Source organism: Anarhichas minor, unplaced genomic scaffold (assembly GCF_050575085.1).
Source record: "Anarhichas minor isolate MPS153535 unplaced genomic scaffold, ASM5057508v1 ptg000026l, whole genome shotgun sequence".
In the NCBI taxonomy this organism is placed as follows: domain Eukaryota; kingdom Metazoa; phylum Chordata; class Actinopteri; order Perciformes; family Anarhichadidae; genus Anarhichas; species Anarhichas minor.
In genome coordinates, this window is record NW_027466472.1 from 14252779 (window position 1) to 14274876 (window position 22098).

Sequence of the window (22098 nt, forward strand, 5' to 3'; positions counted from 1 at the left end):
GCTTCTACGGTAGCCCAGAACGGACAAACCAAGCATCTGGTTACCTGAAGGCCACCGTAACTCTCCAACCCAGGGGGGAGGGGTAAGCAGAGAGGTGTTTAGTTGGTTGAAATCTGCAACCTCCCTGGCAGATGTCAGTAAATCCTACACACTGGTCCTATAAAACACCCATATTTAAACATAAGATGTCACCTTGGCCCTGGACACTAAGACAACTTTGTTCTCCTCCTCTTCTTTATTCCTGCAACCCTTCCATCTCTTTTTGACGTCAGGGAGTGGTGTCTCCACGGTGAATGGAGGGCCGTCCCCATGCACCTTGTCCTCCTCCTCCGTGGTCCTTATCTGACTCCGGCTGGCTCTGAGCTCGCTCAGGCTTGGGGTTGGGTGTGCACGGCGGGTCGGGTTGTTGCACTGACATGGTCCTGCGCAGGTGGCTGCGCTTACACAGGAAGTCCGGCTTCGCCGAGAGACCAAAAGAGCCCTTCCTTAGGACCATACGAACTGAAGGGGATTTCTTGGGTCTGGCTCTGTGCCCAAACTGAAGGGTTGAGAGGTGCGCTGCATATCCCTCGCTCAGGAACTACATATGCCACACGGAGAAAGGGTTGAAAAGAAAGAAAGAGAGTAGTTAAAAAAATTCAAGAAAATGGGAAAAAACAAGAGGAAAACCAAAACCTTTCACGTAAAAAAGGCAAACAGAAACACTATGAAATACTTCTAACGAGAGAGATGAAAGACAATGAAACTTAAACTACCTGGCACTGATTTTGGTACTTCTTCGAAGGTCTGCCAACAATATAAATCTGTGGGGGGCAGAGGCCGAGCATGTTGTAAACAGAGATGTCCTTCATGGAGCCATAAGCAGAGTTGATCTTAATGTGACACTGGTGAGAGAGAGAACAATCAGTCAGAGATGTTTGTGACATTTCGATGCAGCACAACCCAAGGCTACAACGCTGTGAGCTCGCAAAAGAATGATCACGCGGATGACAGAAATCAAGATCACTGTAGGGGGGAGAAAAAAAAGTTGTGCATGCTTTGTAAAAAAAAAAAAAAAGATGAACTGCCCAGTCAATGTCAGAAGGAAGGATTGTCTCGGGAGCGTACCTCCTGTATGAGGTTCCTGAGGAAGATGGTCTTTTGTCGCAGGGGATCGTGGACCAGGCCTTCAGAAAAGAAGATCATCCCGTGAGGAAAATTGTGCTGCGACAGCCAAGACACCACCCGCTGCTTCTGCATGTCAGGGCGGCCTGTGATGTAGATGATCAGATAACCCAGGTCCTGCCAATGCCTGCATGTGAATACATAACATCAAACACACTTCGAAGTCTTTCATTTTGATCATTTGTGTCCTTATCACGGGGAGGACACGCTGAAATGCTTAAAGTGCTCGGCGTGCACCAAAGCATAGAGATTCACTTCTGAACGTACACCCTTCTCAACCTTTTTGTCAATCTCTGAAGTGGGGAATGTCATTTACGGCCACACACACATTTGGAGGCTGTTAACCGGTTACCTGACGACATCGACAGCTCCAGGGCGAACTTTGGGGTCACTGCCCATGATTGACACACTAGCAGCAAAAGAGCCATCGATGCTGAAGACCACACACTCCATGCCCCGCGGCAACACAGTCAGGTAGGCCTCTGCACTTGTTTGATCGCCCCTTGGTAAAGAAAAAGAGAGAGAAACTGAATTTGCTACACATGGTTGTAACTCCCTTCAAGGGACTTCACAGTCTGGCTAAAAGCACACACACTGCACAAATACAGCACTTATCGTCTTATTTGATAAGTCAGCACTCTGTAATGCCACATGGATGCTTACTTGACCACCATTTTAATCGGATAGACTCCCAGGCCAAGCTTCTTGCTCTTGGGTATCGTATATGCGACTCTGCCGCTGCTGTTGGTCACCTCGATGTCGAAGTGCACCCAGCGGCCGGACTGAGGTTGTGTCATTAGCAGGATGTCCACCTAAGAGGGGCAGAGTGAGTCAACAGCTTGGAGATTAATGTAAGTCTTTCATGCACATTTTATCTGTCGCACACAATCGTGTTGCTGCATTTCACCTTTTCTCCGGTCAGAGTGACCATGTCCAAAGGGCCGTACATAAAGCGACCAACCAGAGTTTGAGGCCCATCCTCGGTGGCAATGACATCATTCACCCTGTGGTTGGCAGTGACGTTCTACAGCAGATGACAAGAGCACAAAACACGGTTCAGTCAAGGTTTTTATTGCCGCTTATGTGATGCTCTGGAGCCAATCTCATAATTGAATGATGAAGATAGTGAGACTTTGAATTAAGATTTTTTCCAATTAAACCAACTCAGAAAAGCCTCAGATACATACCGTTTGTTGAACATGAACACATATCTAAAGCTACTACAATCGATATTTTAATATTATCAATGGATCTAATGTGCATTGGCTCAGGAGGTAGAGCGGGTTGTCCTTTTATCACAAGCTTTGGGGTTTGATCCCCGGCTCCTACTATCCACATGTAGAAGTGTCCTTGAGCGAGACACTGAACCCCAAGTTACAGCAGGTCATTGCTCCTAATGCTTAGGATGGGTTAAATGCCGAGGTCGACGTTCATGTGTAAAATTGTATTAAAAAAAAAAAGATGTATCACCAGACTCTGCAGTTCCTCTTAGCCCTCGGCAGCTAGGTCCACTCTCGACTTCAAATGAATGCTAATGTTGCTCCGTATCGACTTGATGTGTATATGGGCAACTGTTCGCTAACGAGTTAACCACATCACCTTAAATCATATGTAAATTTTGTGTTTACAGATGGCTGCTGGCCAAAAAATAATAAGCGGTCTAAACGTAATGTAATAGAGGGGGCGGCAGGGGAAGTTGCATGAGCAAAAATGCTAAAAGCATTTTATATGGACCGCCTAAAATGTGCCTAACATTGTACACCTGAAAGCCAAATGCCTCTGGGACCTTCCAGAAAAGAGTGTTACCTCTACATTAAACTTCCATGTCTCGTTCTTTTTTCCACGTTGCATCATTCAGTGAGTGGCTTAAGTGAGTCGGCAGAGAAACCCTAATCCCTAAATCTCTTCTTGCTGAAATGGCAGCATTTCAGTAGCACATTATAAGCACACTAATGTACAGTTCTCCACTCTGTTGCGGGCCACCATGACAGAAATTTCAATTCTCCTATCGACTTCTCTGCCGTTTCTGTAACCATGACTTCATCCTGGAACGTTTTGCTCGGCACACATGGACTTCTTTCAACTCCCTGCTTTTCTCCCAAATAGTAAGTCAACTCTTTTGCCCTGTAGATAGTGTGACAAAAGATAACATTTCTTCCACAGACTTGTGCAGCTGGTGAAATGTAAACTTATATAAACTTAAATACAAAACAAGAGCATATATAAACACACTATAACAGAAGTACACATTATAAATATTGCTCAGCATTGATGTGATCCAACATGTTGTGGTTGTATTCTACTGTTTCACCTCATCACCTAATGATAACTAATTTAAACGACGTGGCATCTAACAAGGAAGTTCGACATTTCCAACTGTTATCCTGGCATTAGCTTTGACAACAATTCATTTATCTGCCAGCAAAAGGTCTTACTTACTGATCCAGTGATGGCAAGCATGCAGAGTAAGCAAACCATACATGCACACCTGGGCACAGTACACAAAACCTCACAGCCACTGTGATTTAAGGAGTCCTGACAGCAGTCAATATCTACTTAAATTTCCCAGATGCAGTTTTCTAGGTACTCTGCATGTCCTTATGTGAAAACTACATGCGCCTCAATATCACTATCCACTCACAGATAAAGTGTGGAAGAGATGAGTTGGGGAGTCAGACTACCGCCTGCGAAAGAGCAGCATGTACAAGAAACAATTGCTACACTAGCGGTCCCTCTCCAGCCGTGACAACACCTCTTACCAAGGCGAGGAAGATCAGAAATAGATGCCTACTCTCTCTGAGTATCACTCTGCAGCAGATGAGCCGGCTGTGCCCCGGTTGAATCGGCACGGAGCGGCTCTAAATCTCCACGTACTGAATTCGTATTCAGGATGAGGCAACTTTTTCAGACCTGCTTTTTTTCTTTGTGCACTTATATCAGAAACACATCGCTCGGCCAAGGCGAGGCATGAACAAGATGACACTGAGAAAAAGAAAAACCTTCGTAGCCAGAGTACCATGTGAAAACATCTATATTTAAGTCTGAGGCTATAAATAGTTCTATTTATAGCCTCATGAAAAGCAAGCAGTCACTAAATTCTTCTCTTTAGAAAATGGCAGATAAAAGGAGCACTCGGTGAATAGCAATGTGACCTTGACTGTTTGACTCTGCGGCGCTCAGAAGCATAAAGTAATTGTGTGCGTCTGCCTGTCTCAAGGTGAACGTGTGGGAGTATTTGAAGGATTGTGGATCTACGATCACAAAGTTGACAGCACTAAAGTACTACAACCATAGCATTTCGGGATTACTTTATTCTTAGTTTGAATGAATGCAAGGCCATTGCGGCAGAAGAACAATATCTGCTGTGTGAGTGGTCGTTTCTCTTTTGAGTATTTCTGAGAAAGAGGAGCACCGTAGAGACAATTTCTCAGGATGTGTTATACCTGGTGTCCAAGCCAAAGGGCTGTGTTGAAATATTCACAAATTTGTTCACATTAAGATTGAATATGAGCCTAAAAGTTAACCGAGTAGCCATCAATCCGCATTCTGTTAGCAGAGAAAACTGGGGCAAAAGTATCTTTGTGCAAAATGAACCAACCAAATAATTCATTACCCTTAGTTTGACATGTGTCCTCCTTCTGAGCCATTTTTCTCGTGGGCTGGAGGGAGAGAACGGAGCAGAGCCCAAACTGTCTGCTTCCTGGGTCTTCACACAGTCACATCCCATGAGCTGTCAACAAACACATGCATATATATATATAAGAGCAGGCATTTCAACACACAAACCTTTGATATCACATCCTTCTGTTGAGCAGACAGAACAGATTTGTAATAGCTCTAGTCTCACAATAATACCATGGAAGGCTAACCATCCGAAGCCTAGAAATTAAATCAGAAATTATGTTTAGGGATCATACATCACAATTCTGATGGGAAGCTTTGGTGACAAGAGCAGCACTGAGACAGATTAAAGGCTAAGGGGTGATTTGGAGTACTCAAATAAAATCTCCACACACAAAGAATCCATGCAAATCATTCCTGACGCTTGGATGTAGAGCGGCTCCTTGTTTCATGTGAGACTGGAAGACATTCTCTTACACACCGAGCTTGGATTGAGAGAAAGGTAAATGATTCAGCTTTAACAAATGATGTTCTGTGCAGCCCTTAAATTCCATAACGATCCTTTAATGCAACGCGGCATCCAGTGGAACTGTAAACCACTGAACCAAAATAACGATCTTCGGGTTTATTAGCTTGCTGATGGCGTCGATAGCACTTATTGTTCCCTGTGTGCTCTCCTTATTCCCCTCACGTTTTCTCACAAAGACGACATGCTGCAGCAGACAGTGGCAGGGTGAAAAAAAATCAGTTTTTTTCTCTGGGAGCCCTGCTCTCTAATGATGAAGTTCAAAGACTGCCATTATCTATTCTTCTTGTCCTGCTCTTTGTTGTGTCAGAGGAGTTAAGGGCCTATACTTGTCATTACAACAGAAGCACAAATACACACTCCACATGAATGTTATAATGTAATGTATATAGATATGGTCCCACTTATACATATACAGTATAGAATAGAATATAATAGAATAGAATAATACTTTATTCATCCCCAAGGGGAAATTTGTCTGTGGCAGCAGCAAACAGGGTTACACAATAGAATAAAAAAAAAAATATATTAAGTGTGTAAAATGCACAATATATACAATGTAATAAAATAAAAGGCACTATAGACTATTCTGATCAAGTTCTTATGACTTATGACAAATTACTCTCAACTTAGGCTGAGAACACATTTGCAGTCTAACCAGTCATAAAAATAAATTGGTATCACACATTCAATTTCTGACTTTTGCAGAATCTAGTCATGCCATTTTACATTTATACATAAACCAGCAGAAACTGCAAAATTCTGCTCGGATTTCAGTCATAAAACCAAACATATTGGATGAAAATATTTCAAGGGAATATAACTTGTGCATCTCAATAGTCCTCCATTATATATTTTAATATGGTCATGAACAATAAGGCATTAATTATTGCTGTATAATAACTAATAGAGAACAAATATGAAAATGATATGCATGTCAATAAAGCAGCTACTTAATGGTGAATATGTATACCATAAGTGTAATACCGAAAAATGTTACCATATATCTCACACAAAGCTGAATGGATGATGCAGTGAAAGCACGGAACTTCCTTCTGCTCTCATTTGGTTGACATGTCATAATAGCAAACAAACCCGGAGGGTGTGGACTTGGACCAGATCACAACTGTCACATCACAGAAGACGCAGTGCAGACGCAAACGTCTGGCCTCAGCAAGAGGCAGGAGATGTGCCATATTTTGTCACTTTGTTTCATCTCCTCCCAGAGCAACGTGCTTACAGAAGCTCTTCATATTTGATTTGACAAGTTCAGTCTTTGGAGATTTCCAGCCAACAATTTCAGACTACGATTCACACCGCTACTACTTTACCCTGCGACGGGCTTCGTCTTGTTGTGAAGCTTCATTTTGAAATGGCCTTTAGAGGATGCTAGTTGCCTGAATGTATGCTAATTATGCAAAGGTTAAATCTTGGTTTTAGCATGCTAATTAAATCCATCTTTAATATTTGCGTGCTAATTACTGAGACAATAGTTTTCTCTAAGCGGTGAAACTTGCTGGGGAAAAAACAATAGGCTGTCAATGAGGCTTTCCCACCTGCCGGAGAACAAAGGCTGCTACATCAGTGGACTCCCAGTAGGAGGCATGAAACAGGTGAGGCAGAGCCACCGTTGGGAAGGCAGTCAGCACATCAGGACAGTACAAAGCATAATCCAGCCTCTTGGAGCCCCACCAGCTACTGGAAACTGAAACACACACACACATAAACAAGCATATATACATGTGGAAATCAGAGTTTAACTTCAGAGCTGTGAAACCTCATGAACCTCAATCCATCTACAGGAAGAAGTTGAATAATAAGACAGGACAGTGTATAGCTTGTAACTCTCTCCTTCCCTCCCACTCACTGTTAGCGATGGTGTTTCCCAGCTGGCCCGTGGAGCAAATGGACATTTCACTTTCCACACTGGTCACGCTGGCTCTACGACCTCCTTCTTCTCCCCCTCCTCCTTCAGTCTTAGTCTCAGAGGACGTCTGTGAAGCTGGACCTCCGGGAGTTTGCTCACCTTCCAAAAACACATTTGAATGGCCTTGGATACTCTCCGCTAGGGAGAGTGAGAAGAGGAGTGAAAGAGAAAAGACGAGGACAAAAGGAGAGGGAAGAGGAAAGGAAATGCTTTGATCACACGACAATTGACTGGCCTCAATCGTAAAATCAATGCTGTTATTTTTCCTAATAAGATGGCCTCTAGCATCGACTTGCTTTGTGTTTTATCAAGGAAAAACCAAAGACAAGCACCAAGTCTAATGACAGAAACTGCCTCTACTCTTTATGGGGTTAAATCCAATTGTATTGACTTTGGAATTCTTAAAAACATCTTGCTCTTGGCTCCTGCTGACAAGTAGAATCACTTTATCTGGTTGGGTTTCTCTCTTCACCGGCGCATCTCTACGCAGCTCTTTCCTATTTGTTCGGCGATAATATTCCATAACAAGAAAAAGGACATTTTCCCTGGAGACCTAGTTTCACCAGACGTCATGGATCTACTTTCTATTCCCTGAGAAGTAGAGCGCAGAAGGAGCATATTTCATCAAAAATGTAATCGTCAGAAAGACAAGTGGCTACCAGCTTACTTTACAATTCATAGGTGTCAATATGGATATTTCTGTATTGTTATGTGTACATACATAATATATTATTATTCTCATTTAAATATTTATACTTGTGTATTGAATTTCTTTTGTATATGTATGTTTATTTGCAATTTCTTTTACTTTTTATTCCCCATGGCTACAATTATTTGCATATTTATATTTAATGCTGTGTTTATTGAGGTTCTCTTTGTTGTGTTATTAGAGATGGTAGGGAGGGTGTTTGTGGATGTTTGTTCTGTTTATTCAAAATTCAAAAAAGCCAATAGACATAAAATGAAAAGAAAAAATAAATAAAAAAACTACAATACATCCTGGGGACAAAAGGAGACTCACACTGACTGAATGTAATACTGCTTCCTCTCTTTCTTTGAGGACACTCCAACACTGTTTTACTCTTCTTAACTCACAATGTTTTTTTCCAGCCAGACTCTGGACGGTGCACATTATCCTGTTACCTAGGCCGTGTATGTTGCTGTGGATCTATTATGTGACTGGATAAGGCTGACTCATGTCTGAATGAGTCTCTACTCCACTGCTGCGCTACACAGCGTGCTACAGATTAAATGTTGAACTCAGTGACAACGTACAAAACCAATGAACTCTGTATTTGTATGTATGTCCCAAACAAGCCAAGATTCAATGACCCCACTCCTGCATCACGTCCTCTACTTCGCTCACATTTACTGTAATATGTATCAATCCACTGGGATGTCTGCTGATGTGATGGAGCGGATGTAAGGTACAAACGGGGAGCGTGAACGGGGAGCAGCACGTCTGAGGAGAGGTGAGATCAACCTTTTAATAATATGCTGGATTCATTTCTAAAAAAAATTGTATTTGGGAAACTATATTATGTATAATTATACTACAGTATTTATATTTTATAGTAAAATAAAAGCTTGTTATTTGACATTTTAATTGTGGTCAAGGACAATGTTTTTGTTTCGAGTGTTCATCAAAGATGTTTTATATCATCAGATGACGCCTTACATCTTGTCTCCTAAGCACCTTAGCTTCGGTCTAATGTATTTATATCTTCTTTATTATTTTACACGGCTTTGAGATATATTTAGCATTACGAAAATGAGTGAGCTATGACCATCAAAGACGTTAGTTGACGCCAGCTAAAAATCGGACACAGTTTGGCTCACGTTAACACTAGTCTAGCAACGTTACCAGACCGATGGTTCAGCACCAACAAGGGGGAAGACATATCCGTGCTGCCAGATCTCACAAGAATGTGTTGCTGAGACACAGAGAGGTCTTGAACGTTAAGTTAAAGTCAATCTTCTCCTGATTTATGTTTCTGAAAATTACCATTTTAGTTTCAGAATGTTCGGAAGATATGTGGCTTGTGGAAATTGGTCCAATTTGTACTTCGGTGACTATGGGCAGAAAGACTCTGTGCTCGTGTTCACGTCTTCACATTGGAGTTAATGGACTCATGACCTGCCACTATTTTCATAAAGGGATGTGACAGTGACGAAACCCACGTGACACAGTGTGCCGTATTCTTTCGTTATTCCCCTTGTGTCAGGCATGACGTGCTAGATTAACCCTTTCTCTGCTGCCTGCTGGAATGTTCATAAATAAACCGCCAGATGCAGCCACATGTTGCGTGTTTGGTCTTTGAAGGATCGGCACCAGTCGCAGAAAGTGATGCTAGATTGGATGGTTTTGTGTGATGGTCTGCTTTTGAGGGGCAGAAAATAAAACTTTTGTATTTGGCATTATCTAACCAGAAAAAAACAACTTTTGTTAAACCAAAGCAACTCTTTAAAATACCGAAAGTTACAAAAACTAACCGATTGAGGCAGCGGAAGACCTGCAACTTACGTGTTCTGTAAGGTAAAAATTAGGGTTTTGATGGATACATGTATACCCGAACAGTTTCAGTTCCCCGTCTGGAAGGGCTACCTGACGGCAAGGTAAAGCGGTGAAAATGTTCAAGTATAGCATAAAACTAAAATTGCCTCGTTACTTTTGTACTGGCTCTCCCCTACCTCATACAATCCTACTTCAAACCCTCCAACGTCTCTCAACGTAAACAAATAATGACGTCACTATGGGCTTTTCTCAGATTTATAGACCAATTGATGTATCGGAAAACAAATCTGCACATTTTAATCCATTTTGAAAAATATAAATAAATAATAATATAAACTTTTTGTTAGCAGAATTCTATGGTGGAAGGCATGATATTAAATAAAAACAATCAAATGGAGGCCAGTGGGAAACACTTTTGGTACTAAAAATTGTTGTTTGCTTTGTAAAATATTCTGACTTATTTACAAAAGAAAACAATTTCTGTAATTAAATCACAATCATAAAAATAAGAAGGAAAGTTATTTGAAGTCATTTGAAATCGGACTGTATTCCTTGACTTCAGGTGTGATTGCCAGTGTGGTGGCAGACCACAAGAGGCTCTTTTCATAGAAGTCTTGGCGAGAGACGAGTTTCGATGAAGTACTACTTCTCTTGAGTAGGAACATGCTGAGGTGCCGTAACATCCTTGAGTTCATACAGGTTTTCAGGCAGATTTTCAGAAATTACTGTTACTGTGGAAACTGATGGAGAAATACAGATTAAATATGACTCTCTCCCTCTCCCTCGATTACTCTGTACTAAAGTCACCTGTTTGGGCTGTTATGATGGAAATTGAATGTTACACAAAACCCAATAATAATCTCTAATCAAAATGTTGTTTGCTTATAACTGAAGAGAGGGTCATTGAAGATACTGTATACTGTTTGCAGTGGCACACACGCACACACACACACCCACACCCACACACACACACACACACACTACAATCTGTTATTCACATCTAATCTCTGGTCTAATCTATTAGCACAACTTTGTTTTTCGTTCACAGCAAAATAAACAGAGAGAAAAGGGAGGGAGAGACTCTTTTGGCTGAGAGAACGATCCACTGACTGACACATTTTCACACACACACACACACACACACAACATTGCACAAGACGTGCTGGTGCAGAAGCAGAGAGAGAGAGAGAGAGAGGTGGTATCAAGAGGAGCATCAAAAAACTGCAAGGGGTAGCAGGAAAGATAGGTGATCATGGTGACAAAGACAGACGCAAAGGCGAGAAAAAAGTACAAGCACAAGCATGCAAGTGTGTCGGTAAATCAGAGAAGAAAAGAAAAGTAAAAACAAAATGACAGTACACACCGGTCCACAGGTAGGGAAACCGAAAGATTGTGATTTAAGCACGAGGTAGGGGAGAGTGAAACCGCTGATGACAGTGGTAAATGGAAGGACAAGCAGATTATTCATAAGGTGAGGGAGGATGATTGCACTGTGGCCTTGAAACGTCTTGGAGACTTTTAACTCAGCCCCTTCCCTCCAGTCCTCACCACGCTCTCACACACACTGGCACCGCATTAGGGAATAATTGAATAGCGAGATACACCACCATTCTTACGTTAAAGCCTAGTACGTTACGTATACGTTAGCCATGTGATCAATACTGATATAAACTACTATGATTCCATGTGTATTTGCTGTCTTGGACGATCATATTTCCCTTTGGACCATAGCTGGAAATCAATAGGAAGAGGGCTCGTTCGCTCTATATTAGCAACATTCATCATAATAAAAGCTCCGCTGTTGACGGGTGTTGATGTCGAAGTCATACCCAGAGGAGCCTGATTTGATTGTCTTTTCATGCCTTCATAACGACTAATTACCGTATTACAGAGCAGGAAATGGGTGATGCGTGCTGTTGTTTCTTCTGTGTGTCTGTGTGAGCGAGTGTGTTTGTATGTCTGGGTCCGTCCGTGTGCACCTGTTCTTTGTTTTTCAATTTAACACATAATTTGACAGCATCCAGGCCCGATCAATGGAACAGGGGTGCAGACCCTTAATTAAAAAACGGTATAGCTGCAAGCCTACGCTGTGTGTCTGCCTTTACACTCCATCACCTTTATCTGCACTACTGGCTCTGAGTTGCGTCAAGCATCTCGCTGTGTGAGTGGCTAAACCTGATTGAATTAATAAAACCCAGCTTGGGCTTCCAGTTTACTCGGGTAAAAACACTGCGATATTTAATACCATGTGTCAGACATTTTTGGTACACAGGTCACATACATGCAAAACACACACATTATTTAGCACTGACTGTGCATTGTCTGGTGTATTTTATAACATCATTACTGTGATTGCTCATAGAAAACAAAAGACAATTCGCACACGTAAAATTCACCTCAGCTACTCTTGGTCTCGGTTCTCAACCCCTCAAAGTCTCGGTCTTGCTACATTATGGTCTTAGTCATCACGTGATCTCGGTTTAGGTGGTCTTGACTACAACACTGCATGACAGCATTCAATTCTAACTTGTGCTGTATTTCAGATTTGACAGGTTAGTAATGTTACCACTTGTAAGATAATTATCCTATTTGTACAATAATTTGCCCCTTGTACAATGTGTGACAAATTATTCTCAAAACTTCAAAATGTACAATTCGTTTTCGACATTTTCATTTTTCCATTTCAGTAAAATGTTACGGAGTTACCTTGTAACTAGCTTTATTTATCTTGTACATTGACCATGTCAGTAAAGAACAAGGACAACTGATCATAGATCTGCCATAAATTATCCAATTAGATCTCTAGTGAGATATTGTCAGAGAAGTCCCTCACAACTACTTCCAAATGTTTTTAGGACTGTATTTCTTAACTTTTTCTTCTTTGTTTAACTGTCAACTTGTAATGTTTGGTACAGTATGGTTGTCCTGAAGTTTTGTTTGGTATGGTGTATGAATATGATAATTCTGAAGTCTTTCTATGGATATTTGTTTCAGGCACCTGACAAAACTGCTGTGTCCCGACCTAGTAAGATTATCATAGTGGCTATCATTTCTTTAAACGTAACCTTGCCACCACATTTACATAACGTTGTGCATGTCTGAATTGGACTTGAGATAGTTAGCCAATACTCTTCCATGTTTAAACAATCTGTTTCTGCTCTTGTCTGAATAAAGTGTCCTGTCGTATGAAATGAAACACACAAATAAACTTGACTTGACAAAAGAATCTACCACATTGCAGGGTTCCTCGTAAAAACACGTGATTGGAAAATAAATGGAAATATCACCGAGATGGCACATTTGACAAATCTGCTTTGAGTTACACATATTTCTAATGATTGCATGTTCACTAGAGGAGTTTTTTTTTTTTTTTATAAAGCCTTGCACCAAACCACAAAGCCTTATCCTCTGATCTGAGTTCATGCTCACAGGCTGTTAGCTCAAGAGATCAGTCCTCGCCCTACTTTCTCTCAGTGAGGTAGGTGCATAGAGGGGCAGGGTATCCAGCCTATGCGTCATCCCTGCTGTTTAGAGCGAGTCTCTATGTCCCAAAAGTGGGCTAAAACCATGCTTCAAATAATTCAGTGGCTCATTAAGGACTCACTCTCTAAAACCAGGCCCTCAAGGGGGATTACAGCAGTACTCTGCCATATCTAGCAGACTAATATCTCACATTCTGTGCCTGGTCCTCAGAGAAGTGGTGACAGGCCAAAGGTACTGCACCACAAGAAGTATAATTACTTCAAACTTCAGGCTTTTCAGGGCAGGATTTAGCTCTGCGTCTGCAGGGCAAGCTCACACAGATGGGACCGAGGCTCCTATGTGCACATGTGCGCCTGTGAAAATTCACATTACTAAGTCATAGGATCTGTCTGCCGCTGCAATCTAGTCCCGCTAACAGAATTCCTAAAAGATTTCATGCCAGCTTTGAAATGTAAAACCCATTATTATTAATAAAGCAATACAATTATACCAGAAAATAAATGAACCAATGAAATATTGAGGAGGCGCTGCTCTCGCGTCTCCCGACGCTCGTAAATTGATTTCCAGGTTGGAATCACATTTCCTACCGATGAGCATTGAGCGTCCATCTCCTAGAGGGTAGCGCTGGTAACGCGGCACAGCGTAAGGTGGCAACTTGTGGAAGAGAGGCTGCAGCAGCGGCTCCAGTCTGGAGGCTGAAGGGTCCGAAGGGTAAAACAAGTTGAAAATCTGAGAGCAGGCTGGATGCAGCTGGCTCACTGAGGGTCAGAAAGCACAATGGATAGGCAAAGCCATTAGGAACAGTGTGAAGCATATGGAGTATTAAATGCAGCAGCTGTGTGAGGAGGAGTTGGAAACACAATAGATAAGTAGGGCAACCAAACTTCCAGTGGAAATAATTGGTTTTTAGTACTTAGAGGGATTCTGCTACATAATCACCAGCTCATTTGCATTTTCTCCCTGTTTTTACAAGTGGTAGAGGACCTTTTTTTGTAGTAAACTACATTGAACAGGGGAGAAGGTGTAAATTAAACATTTTTTATTGTAGTGCAGGGGTAAAATCCAAGTGAAAACCAGTTCAAACAGATCTGATCATGTATGTTATTGCACTGCAGTCGTCTTTAAATGAGTCAATCAAACTAACTTTGTATAGCAGCTTTGACACAGGTTAGTGCAGTCATGTGTGCAGTAGAAATAGAAAGCAAAACACCTGGAGACAAAAACTGCTGTTATCTGTGAGAGCTTGTGCACACATTGTCCTTGCGTAGAGGTGTGGATGTGAAGAATTGCGCTCTCTGATATCTGTTGAATGTGTTTTGAGTCTTACCCTGGACGGCAGGCAGCACAGTGCGTCTCATGGCCAGCACAAGGCCCAAAGGGCAGCCCAGCAGGAAGCAGTCAGACACCTCAAAGTCAAATCGACCGGGATTCAACACCAGACCGGGGTTACTGCCACCACGCAGCTCCACACCTTCCTTCATCAAACTGGGGACACACACAATATAAAATGTTATCTGTCTGTCGCTCAGAAATGTGTTGTTTTTACTGCTGATGTGGGAAGTTGAATTGCTACAGAGCATCCAATTAAACCTGGCAGAGTTGTAATCGTGCCAACAAATATAAAGGAAATATACAGCATATTGAACCACAGCAAATAATTACAAATTTATTAGAGGGAATACTCATTAATTCCCTTTGTTACTAAAGTATAGTAACTGCTAAAAATGTTGAAATTATTGCAAATAATAGTTTGACCACAAATACCATAACCCAAATTATCCAAATAATCTCGAATGACTCCTATGCATATATATTTATACTACATTAAGGTTGGAGAGACAACAGCAACTAACCTAACCTTGTGTTAAATTCTTTCAAAGTGGTTAATAACATAAAGCAATGATTTAGGAGCGATTAAAAGCGTACAACATCCCTTTTTTACTTAAATTGGTAGTCAACTACGTCTCCCTCTTAAACTCTATTTCTAACAGAAAGACCATTGATTACTCACTTTTCATGTACGCACACAATGGACTGCACACCAACAGAACTATCTAAGGTTACTTTTCTCTGCCAGTCACTAACGCTACAGCTGTGCCGTGTTCCACCTGCACACGATTGGTGGAACAAACGTCAATCAATAAAACATCCGATCAGAGCCACAGAACAGAAGACAGTCCTGCCTTCTCATTCAATGGCCAACCGCTCCAAATTGGTGGTTATTCACTCGTTGGATGCTGACTCTGCCAATAAATGGATTGGAGGGAGGCATGTGAGGACTTTGGGAAAGTGGCTTATTAAGCAATAACGTAGTGACAGCTGGGTTGTATTTAGGATTCAAGTGCATAAGTGAGACTGCGATTATGCTGCAGGTTTACTTTGAACAGTTTTTGGGGACATAATTGATATTGTTCATCACTTTTAAAAGCTGTTTTCATGATGAATGAAGAACAAGTAAATGGAAAGAAAGAAATAGAAAAACTAATCATTTTGGGGTGTAACTATTCCTTTCAACGTCACTTTTGAATTTCGCTTTTATTTTAAAAAAAAAATCAGGAGTAATCAGAAAATTGAAATGTGCCTAATGTGCTTGCTGAAATTGGAAAGGCAAAAGTCAGTGACGCTTTTTGCTTTATCCTGAATCAATGGTAGGCCGGATAGTTTCAACACTCAGGGGTCGTTGTCGGCACCGAGCCTTTATGACTCTTCGCTCAGCCTTCACACAGGCTGCGTCATTTCCCCATGACAGCAAGTCCTGTGCGGGGAAAAAGGATTAGCCAACAGCCATGTTTAAAAGCCAAAATATATAGTGCTTTGATTGCCTTCAACTTCCATTTTGTTTCTTTGTCTTCTCTCTAGAAATGTGTCCACTCCTTCACTTCTACCTACCATGCCATTCAGTATGTCTGTTTGTCTGCAAAAATGTATCACTGCTGCAAAACATCCCCCAAACTAGAAAGTACTAGTAGTCTCTGTGTGGCTGAAGAGACAGTGAACCATTAGGGAACAGTGCATGCAGAGCAGGGATAAGCACGACTAAACGACTGGACGACTCCATGTTCTCTACTGAATAGGCTCATGTCCAATGTTAAATTATTGTCAGTCACATAAAACAATGCCTGTTGTTGTAGAAAGTGACATGTTATTTTGCTTGATTTCTTTTTTTTGCAGCTACAACAACTGCAGATTGATACCCATATGTTAGATAAATATGACAAATACTACATTGGTGCTACACCTTTACTCATAGAATCTGGAGCACGGAACCAACATTATTGAGTAAGTGATTAACAAGGTTTTTATGAAGGATAATAGGTAAAGAAATGCATTGCAGCTCTCTACTGAGAGCAGCAAATAGATCTGACTGATGCCACCCTATTAAACTAAACCGTTGCAAATATATTTCCTTCTGGGCATTAAGAATGCATGAAGCCGTTCAGTAGCTCTGGCTGCACATAATCGTTTCTTTTTTCTGAGCACTTTAGACTAAATAGATGTCGACATTTTGTCAATTATATCCACTTTGTCGGTTGTTTTTTCTCAACCTGAGAGGTTATTTTTATTACCATCTGTTTAAATATCAGTACAATTAGCTAAAACACAAATCCCTAACAAAGATAGACTGTAAGTACACTGAGCACAGTGAAATAAATGGTAAACATCTAGGACATCAGCACTAATGCACTGATTGCAGTCTCCTGGGTTTTCATAATAAGTGTTGTGACCATTTACATCTGCCATTGAGGGTCATGTGAAAAGGAGGGAACCAGACGTAGACAGCTTTCCAATAGGCCATTCTGAAAGGAGGGATAATGTATGTGAAAATGAGCTTTAATAAGCCCCCATGTGGACTGGGAATATCCACTGGGAGGTGCCGGGGAAAAGAGCACGTCCAGGAGCAGAGGTTACCCTCCACACAGCAAGGCTCGCGATTAATCAGAGTGTACCAAGAAGAGCAAAGTGCGATGTGTGCACCACCATGGACACAATGTGGCGTAACTGTGAATAGATGGGATCCTATCTTCAGTCACTGTCTTACTGTGATGGTTTAAGCCCAGTGGAGCGTGTGATTTGGAATGGGAACACTGGTTGCTTGAAGTGAGTCAACATGGCAGCTGTCGCCCCTCCAGCCAACCCGACTCAGCTAAATGCAGCCGCAGCGCTCGGCCTCACACTCAAACCGGCTGGCACAGGCACAAACGGGCTATTTATAGTCCAGCAGAGGCAGGTAGGCAGGCAGGGAAGTCAAGCTGCAAATATTGATAAAGAGCAAGGTCGAGACAGGGTGACACATTCCAGGAAAACCTGGATGAGGGATGGCATGCAACATCTGGGTTATCATCTGAAACCCTAACACACTCATCAGTGATCGACAAATGCTATTTGACAGAAGTGGATGACAGAGTTTCTACTCTGTACGTCTTGTTTTGCCAACATGTGGGTGTTTGTGTGAACTAAATGTTGATTTTGGCCAAATGTATGCAATTTTGAATGCTGCAAATCATTTATCTGGGAAATTGTGATATTTTTTTAACTAAATCTCCTTTTGCTCCAGCGTATTTACAGATTGACCAACAGGAAAATACTGTTGCTGTTGATTACATATTTGTTTGATTGTACAAAGTGCACAGTTTTTATAACTCTCCTACCTGCTGCCATTGTTGTGAAGAAGAAGCAGTCTGATTGAGAGTTTAGGCTTTTTCCTTTGTGTGTGTGTGTGCGTGTGTGTGTGTGTGTGTGTGTGTGTGTGTGTGTGTGTGTGTGTGTGTATGTGCATCTCAATGTATAATGGGTATGGGCACAAAACACAATACAACCAATGGTTTGGCACTAAGGTCAAGTAAGCTCATCCAAGATCTTATCCAAAGTGTTCTCTTATTTCGAGTACAATGTGTGTGCATGATTGTGTACTGTATGTATGTGCTGGTGTAAATGAGTGTGTGTATAAACATTATTTTGTAAGGTGAGAAATGTCCAGGTTTTCCAAGTAGTGAATTTGGGTATATTTCAAAGGGCACATGTAATTCTATATCGTGCTATAAAGTGATATAAATTATTTTCTAGAAACTCAATTTAAAACTTGTTAATTGATAATAATAATTAACAGAGAGGAGTGCTTGTTTGTGGTAAATCCAGCAAATACCTGAAAAAATCTAAGTTCTTAACCTCGGTGATGCAAAATTGTATATACAATTCCAATATAACCATAAATCCTAAAAAAGAAATCCTACTTTTTTTTTTAACATTGCCCATTATTACCTAATACATCTAGACATATGAAATGGATAGGTACCTTGATATAAACAGCATGTCAAGATGTTTGATAGTAAACAAACTATTATTGTCACACAGTATACAGTATATTGTCCACCCTTTTGTGCGGGTATATTCATTCGTACTGTCCCACCTTGAAAAAAAGCTGTGCTGGCCCGTGGACATGGTGTCTCCATCATAGGAGTCGCTCTGCTTACGGCTGAGCGGCGGCCCGCTCTGGCCGTGCCCTTCATTGGGGGCGGAGATATCGATGTTGCTTTTACTGAGCCTCTTGCTAGAACTCAGACCCGGGCTGGAGTCCCCGAGTAGGCCCGAGTTATCCTGAGAGGAAGAGGAAGAGTGTGCAACATACTGAAAAGCCTGATACACTTAAAAGGAGTGGGTTCACCAGGAAATTACACATAATCAGATGGGAGTTGATTCCCATAGGTGAACCCTACCTGTGCAAGAGTGAATCTGTAAAGATGTGAGTGGATTGCAAGGGGGAGGAGAAGAGAGGGAGGGGGCAACAGACAGAAAGTAGGGATCATGCGACGCTTAGCAGGTGGAAAAGGACAGCAAATGACAAGCTGCCTCAAGAGTTCAGCTCAAATATCATGATGAATATGTTTCAGGCACACAGCAGGAACTGCTGCTCAAATCATCCAGAGGAAACAAGTGGTGATCCACACACACAAAATTCAGCTCCATATTGACTTTCATTTTACACCTATTATGTATGAGTCTTTAGAGAACATAGTGCCAAGGACATTGCTGCTATTGTACAGGGACATTTGTAAAAGCTGTGTCTTGATAGAGGCGGCGTGCTGAAAAACTGACTGAAATAGCAGAGGTGACTGTTGTGTATGACAGTCTCCGTTTAGTTTACTAAGGCGGACTAGGGTGGCCACTGGTGCACTCTTGTACTAATCACCTCCACTGACAAAATAAAACACAAGCATGTAACATTTTGCATTTGCAGTGATCTCTTAATGATGTATCACCAGTAAAGTGCTCTTCCTCCGCCATCGCCATCATCTTGTTATCACTGTAACAGTGAGTTCCTACCTTCAGGCTCTCAGTGCTGTTGTTCTTGCTGCTGTTGTTGGGGCTGCCAGGCCTCTGGTGGTTGCTAAAGCACAAAGCGTCGAAGCACAGCACACCTCCCACACAGTCGCCCATCAGGCACACCTGCTCGGAAAAATAGATTATTGAGACAGCCTCCACATATGGTGCACTCAGTCAGTGAAGGACATAACAGGAGGACAATGGGGAGGCGTGTGAATGGAATTTAAAAAATGAGAAAACAACATATTTCACTGGTGCGGGAAGGCATGACAGCCGTAGCGTCGCAATTCTAGATTATATACAAATAGGATACAGTATGTATTACATATATATTCCCTTCACCAACAGAAACCTACTCTGTGTTTTCCTCCACAGTATTGTTCTGGAGCTGATTCACCATAATTCCCAATTTATTTGAATGTTTTTCAGCTATGAGCAGCTCCTCCATTTTCTATGTGCATTGCATTGAAAGACGCCAATTGCACACTTACAAATTGAGTTTTTTCTCCTGTCGTGTCAGAACATATCATTCAGACTGTAATTACGAACAGTCAATTTGGAAAACGGTTCATGTAGGCCTCTGAGTATCAGGGATTATATCTCCCACTTAAAAGTCAGAATGGTTTTCATGTTCTTCCCATTCGGTCATCATTAGGTGATTCATGATTAGTATGCTTGCTTTTTTATCCTTAGTATCCTTAGTTTTGTCACTTTTGCAGTGAGAATAAACCAAATCCTTTAAACATAACTCCAGTTTTTCAGTTAAGTTTAAGTTTTCTGTGTCGTTTTCTGTGTCGATCCAGGTGACGGCTATTTGACTACTACCACTGCATCAGCAGCCAATAAACCATTAAATCAAAAGTGTGAGAATGAAAATCCCCACAGTTGATTATTAAAAAAATGCAATTACAAGTAGAACAATTTGTAGGGAAAATACTGCAGAGAAATTAGAGGACAGGGATTGAATTTAATAATCTTATCAAGCAAACCAAGTTGTAGAAATAAAGTGGGAAAGGTAGGACATAATGCACCCGTATATACAGTAACTCCAACGTTATGTACAGAAAGTATCAACGTATCAAAACCAATCCAATAGCAAAAGCCAATCAACAATAACAGGTATTTGTGTAATTACCTTTATTGTAATATCCTGTTAGGGTTACTAAGTTGTACCTCCTCCCTGTATGTCTGTTGTTGTTGTCGATTGGCTCATGAGGATTGTAATAACCAGTTGCTCTCTTAAATGTTGGGTAATAGTGATGCTTGTTACCCAGAGAGGTTAGAAGGAGATAAACGTTTCTTAAACGTTACTTGCATGTAAAACCCTGTGGAGCTAATAATAGCAGAGTGTGTTAAAACATAATTTACTAGCTTTAGCACTTCTATGCTACGCAAGCTGCTGAGGGTATCCTGAATATATGCTGCTTTTGCAGCGACTAAAGACCTACCAAGTTCTACAGGAACAGTGTTGTTCCTTCATTTTATCGTCTTTTGTCTCGATCGCCATGTGACGCGGTGGTTCACTTTTACACTGTGATCTGTAGGCTTCAGCTTCTGTCTCTATCTTTCTAACCTTTTCATTTCCGCTGCAGAATTAGTTTGAAATCCTGGATAAATCCGTCAGACGCATATTGTAGACCGTTCTGTCTGCTGCTCTCTGAAATCACTTTTTCTTCCAAAAATTAGATAACATTTATTCAGGGAGTGAAGTAAGTAAATGCGTGGGCTCCATGGCAGCTCTGGCTTAGCAAAGGTTTAATGGTCAACAGTCTTCTCACACATCATTACCTCACAAGAAAAAGCAGCTCGTTACCAAGAGCCTAGGAGCATGAAATGTGGTCTGCTTAAACAATAGACATCTGGAGCCCTCTAAGGGCCTGAGCTCCCAGAGATTACACAGCCCACTCAAAAGCAATCTTGAATTCCTTTGACAATCATTGACTTCAATCAAAGTGCCTGCAGCTCATTATTCAAGGAGGAGAGTTTCAAACTTCTTCTCCAACCAGAAGAAGTTTGAGACGGACCTGACCCGTGAATCCCTGGCCGTCCTCTGACTGCAGGAAGCTGCGATAGACCTGGTTGGCTCGGGCGATCACGGTGGCCACGGCATCCTGGTAGCGAGGTGAGACGATGGCGAGGAGGGGGAGAGCAGCCAGGGGCAGGTGGTCCACGCTACTGGACACGCAGCTCTCGTCATAGCTGTATGGGTTCAGACTGGAAGAGTACAAACAAGGGTGATCATGGGGAAAAAGGTACAGTAGGAATAAATCCAACAGGTTGAATAATCATTTCACATCTTAATTAACAAAGCCCTTTGGGAGTTTTTCCTTACAACTTAAGTAAAATGGTAGTTATTCATTTCTAATAAAGTTATGTTAAAATAAATGAAAGCTTAGATTATTTATACGCGACCGTTTGTCTTTCCTAAATGTATTAATGTCTCATCCAATCTGTTCTTGATCTGACTGGAAGCATGGCTTTCCCACAATGCTACTGTGTGTGTGTGTGTGTGTGTGTGTGTGTGTGTGTGTGTGTGTGTGT

General features: G+C 41.5%; 1 protein-coding gene across 1 annotated transcript in view; it reads right to left on the reverse strand.

The window, feature by feature from the left end:
• Nucleotides 1–268: 268 nt before the first annotated feature.
• Nucleotides 269–22098, reverse strand: part of pitpnm3 (PITPNM family member 3) — a 72895-nt gene continuing 51065 nt past the window's right edge. Inside the window, exons 6-19 of the mRNA XM_076100663.1 lie at nucleotides 21582–21771; nucleotides 19558–19680; nucleotides 18644–18831; nucleotides 14564–14721; nucleotides 13824–13994; nucleotides 7179–7376; nucleotides 6868–7016; nucleotides 4778–4894; nucleotides 2072–2188; nucleotides 1828–1976; nucleotides 1517–1666; nucleotides 1108–1291; nucleotides 756–884; nucleotides 269–580 (exon numbers count right to left, since the gene is read on the reverse strand). Of these exons, the coding sequence (XP_075956778.1) occupies nucleotides 269–580; nucleotides 756–884; nucleotides 1108–1291; nucleotides 1517–1666; nucleotides 1828–1976; nucleotides 2072–2188; nucleotides 4778–4894; nucleotides 6868–7016; nucleotides 7179–7376; nucleotides 13824–13994; nucleotides 14564–14721; nucleotides 18644–18831; nucleotides 19558–19680; nucleotides 21582–21771 (2335 nt within the window). The remainder of the gene's footprint in view (nucleotides 581–755; nucleotides 885–1107; nucleotides 1292–1516; nucleotides 1667–1827; nucleotides 1977–2071; nucleotides 2189–4777; nucleotides 4895–6867; nucleotides 7017–7178; nucleotides 7377–13823; nucleotides 13995–14563; nucleotides 14722–18643; nucleotides 18832–19557; nucleotides 19681–21581; nucleotides 21772–22098) is intronic.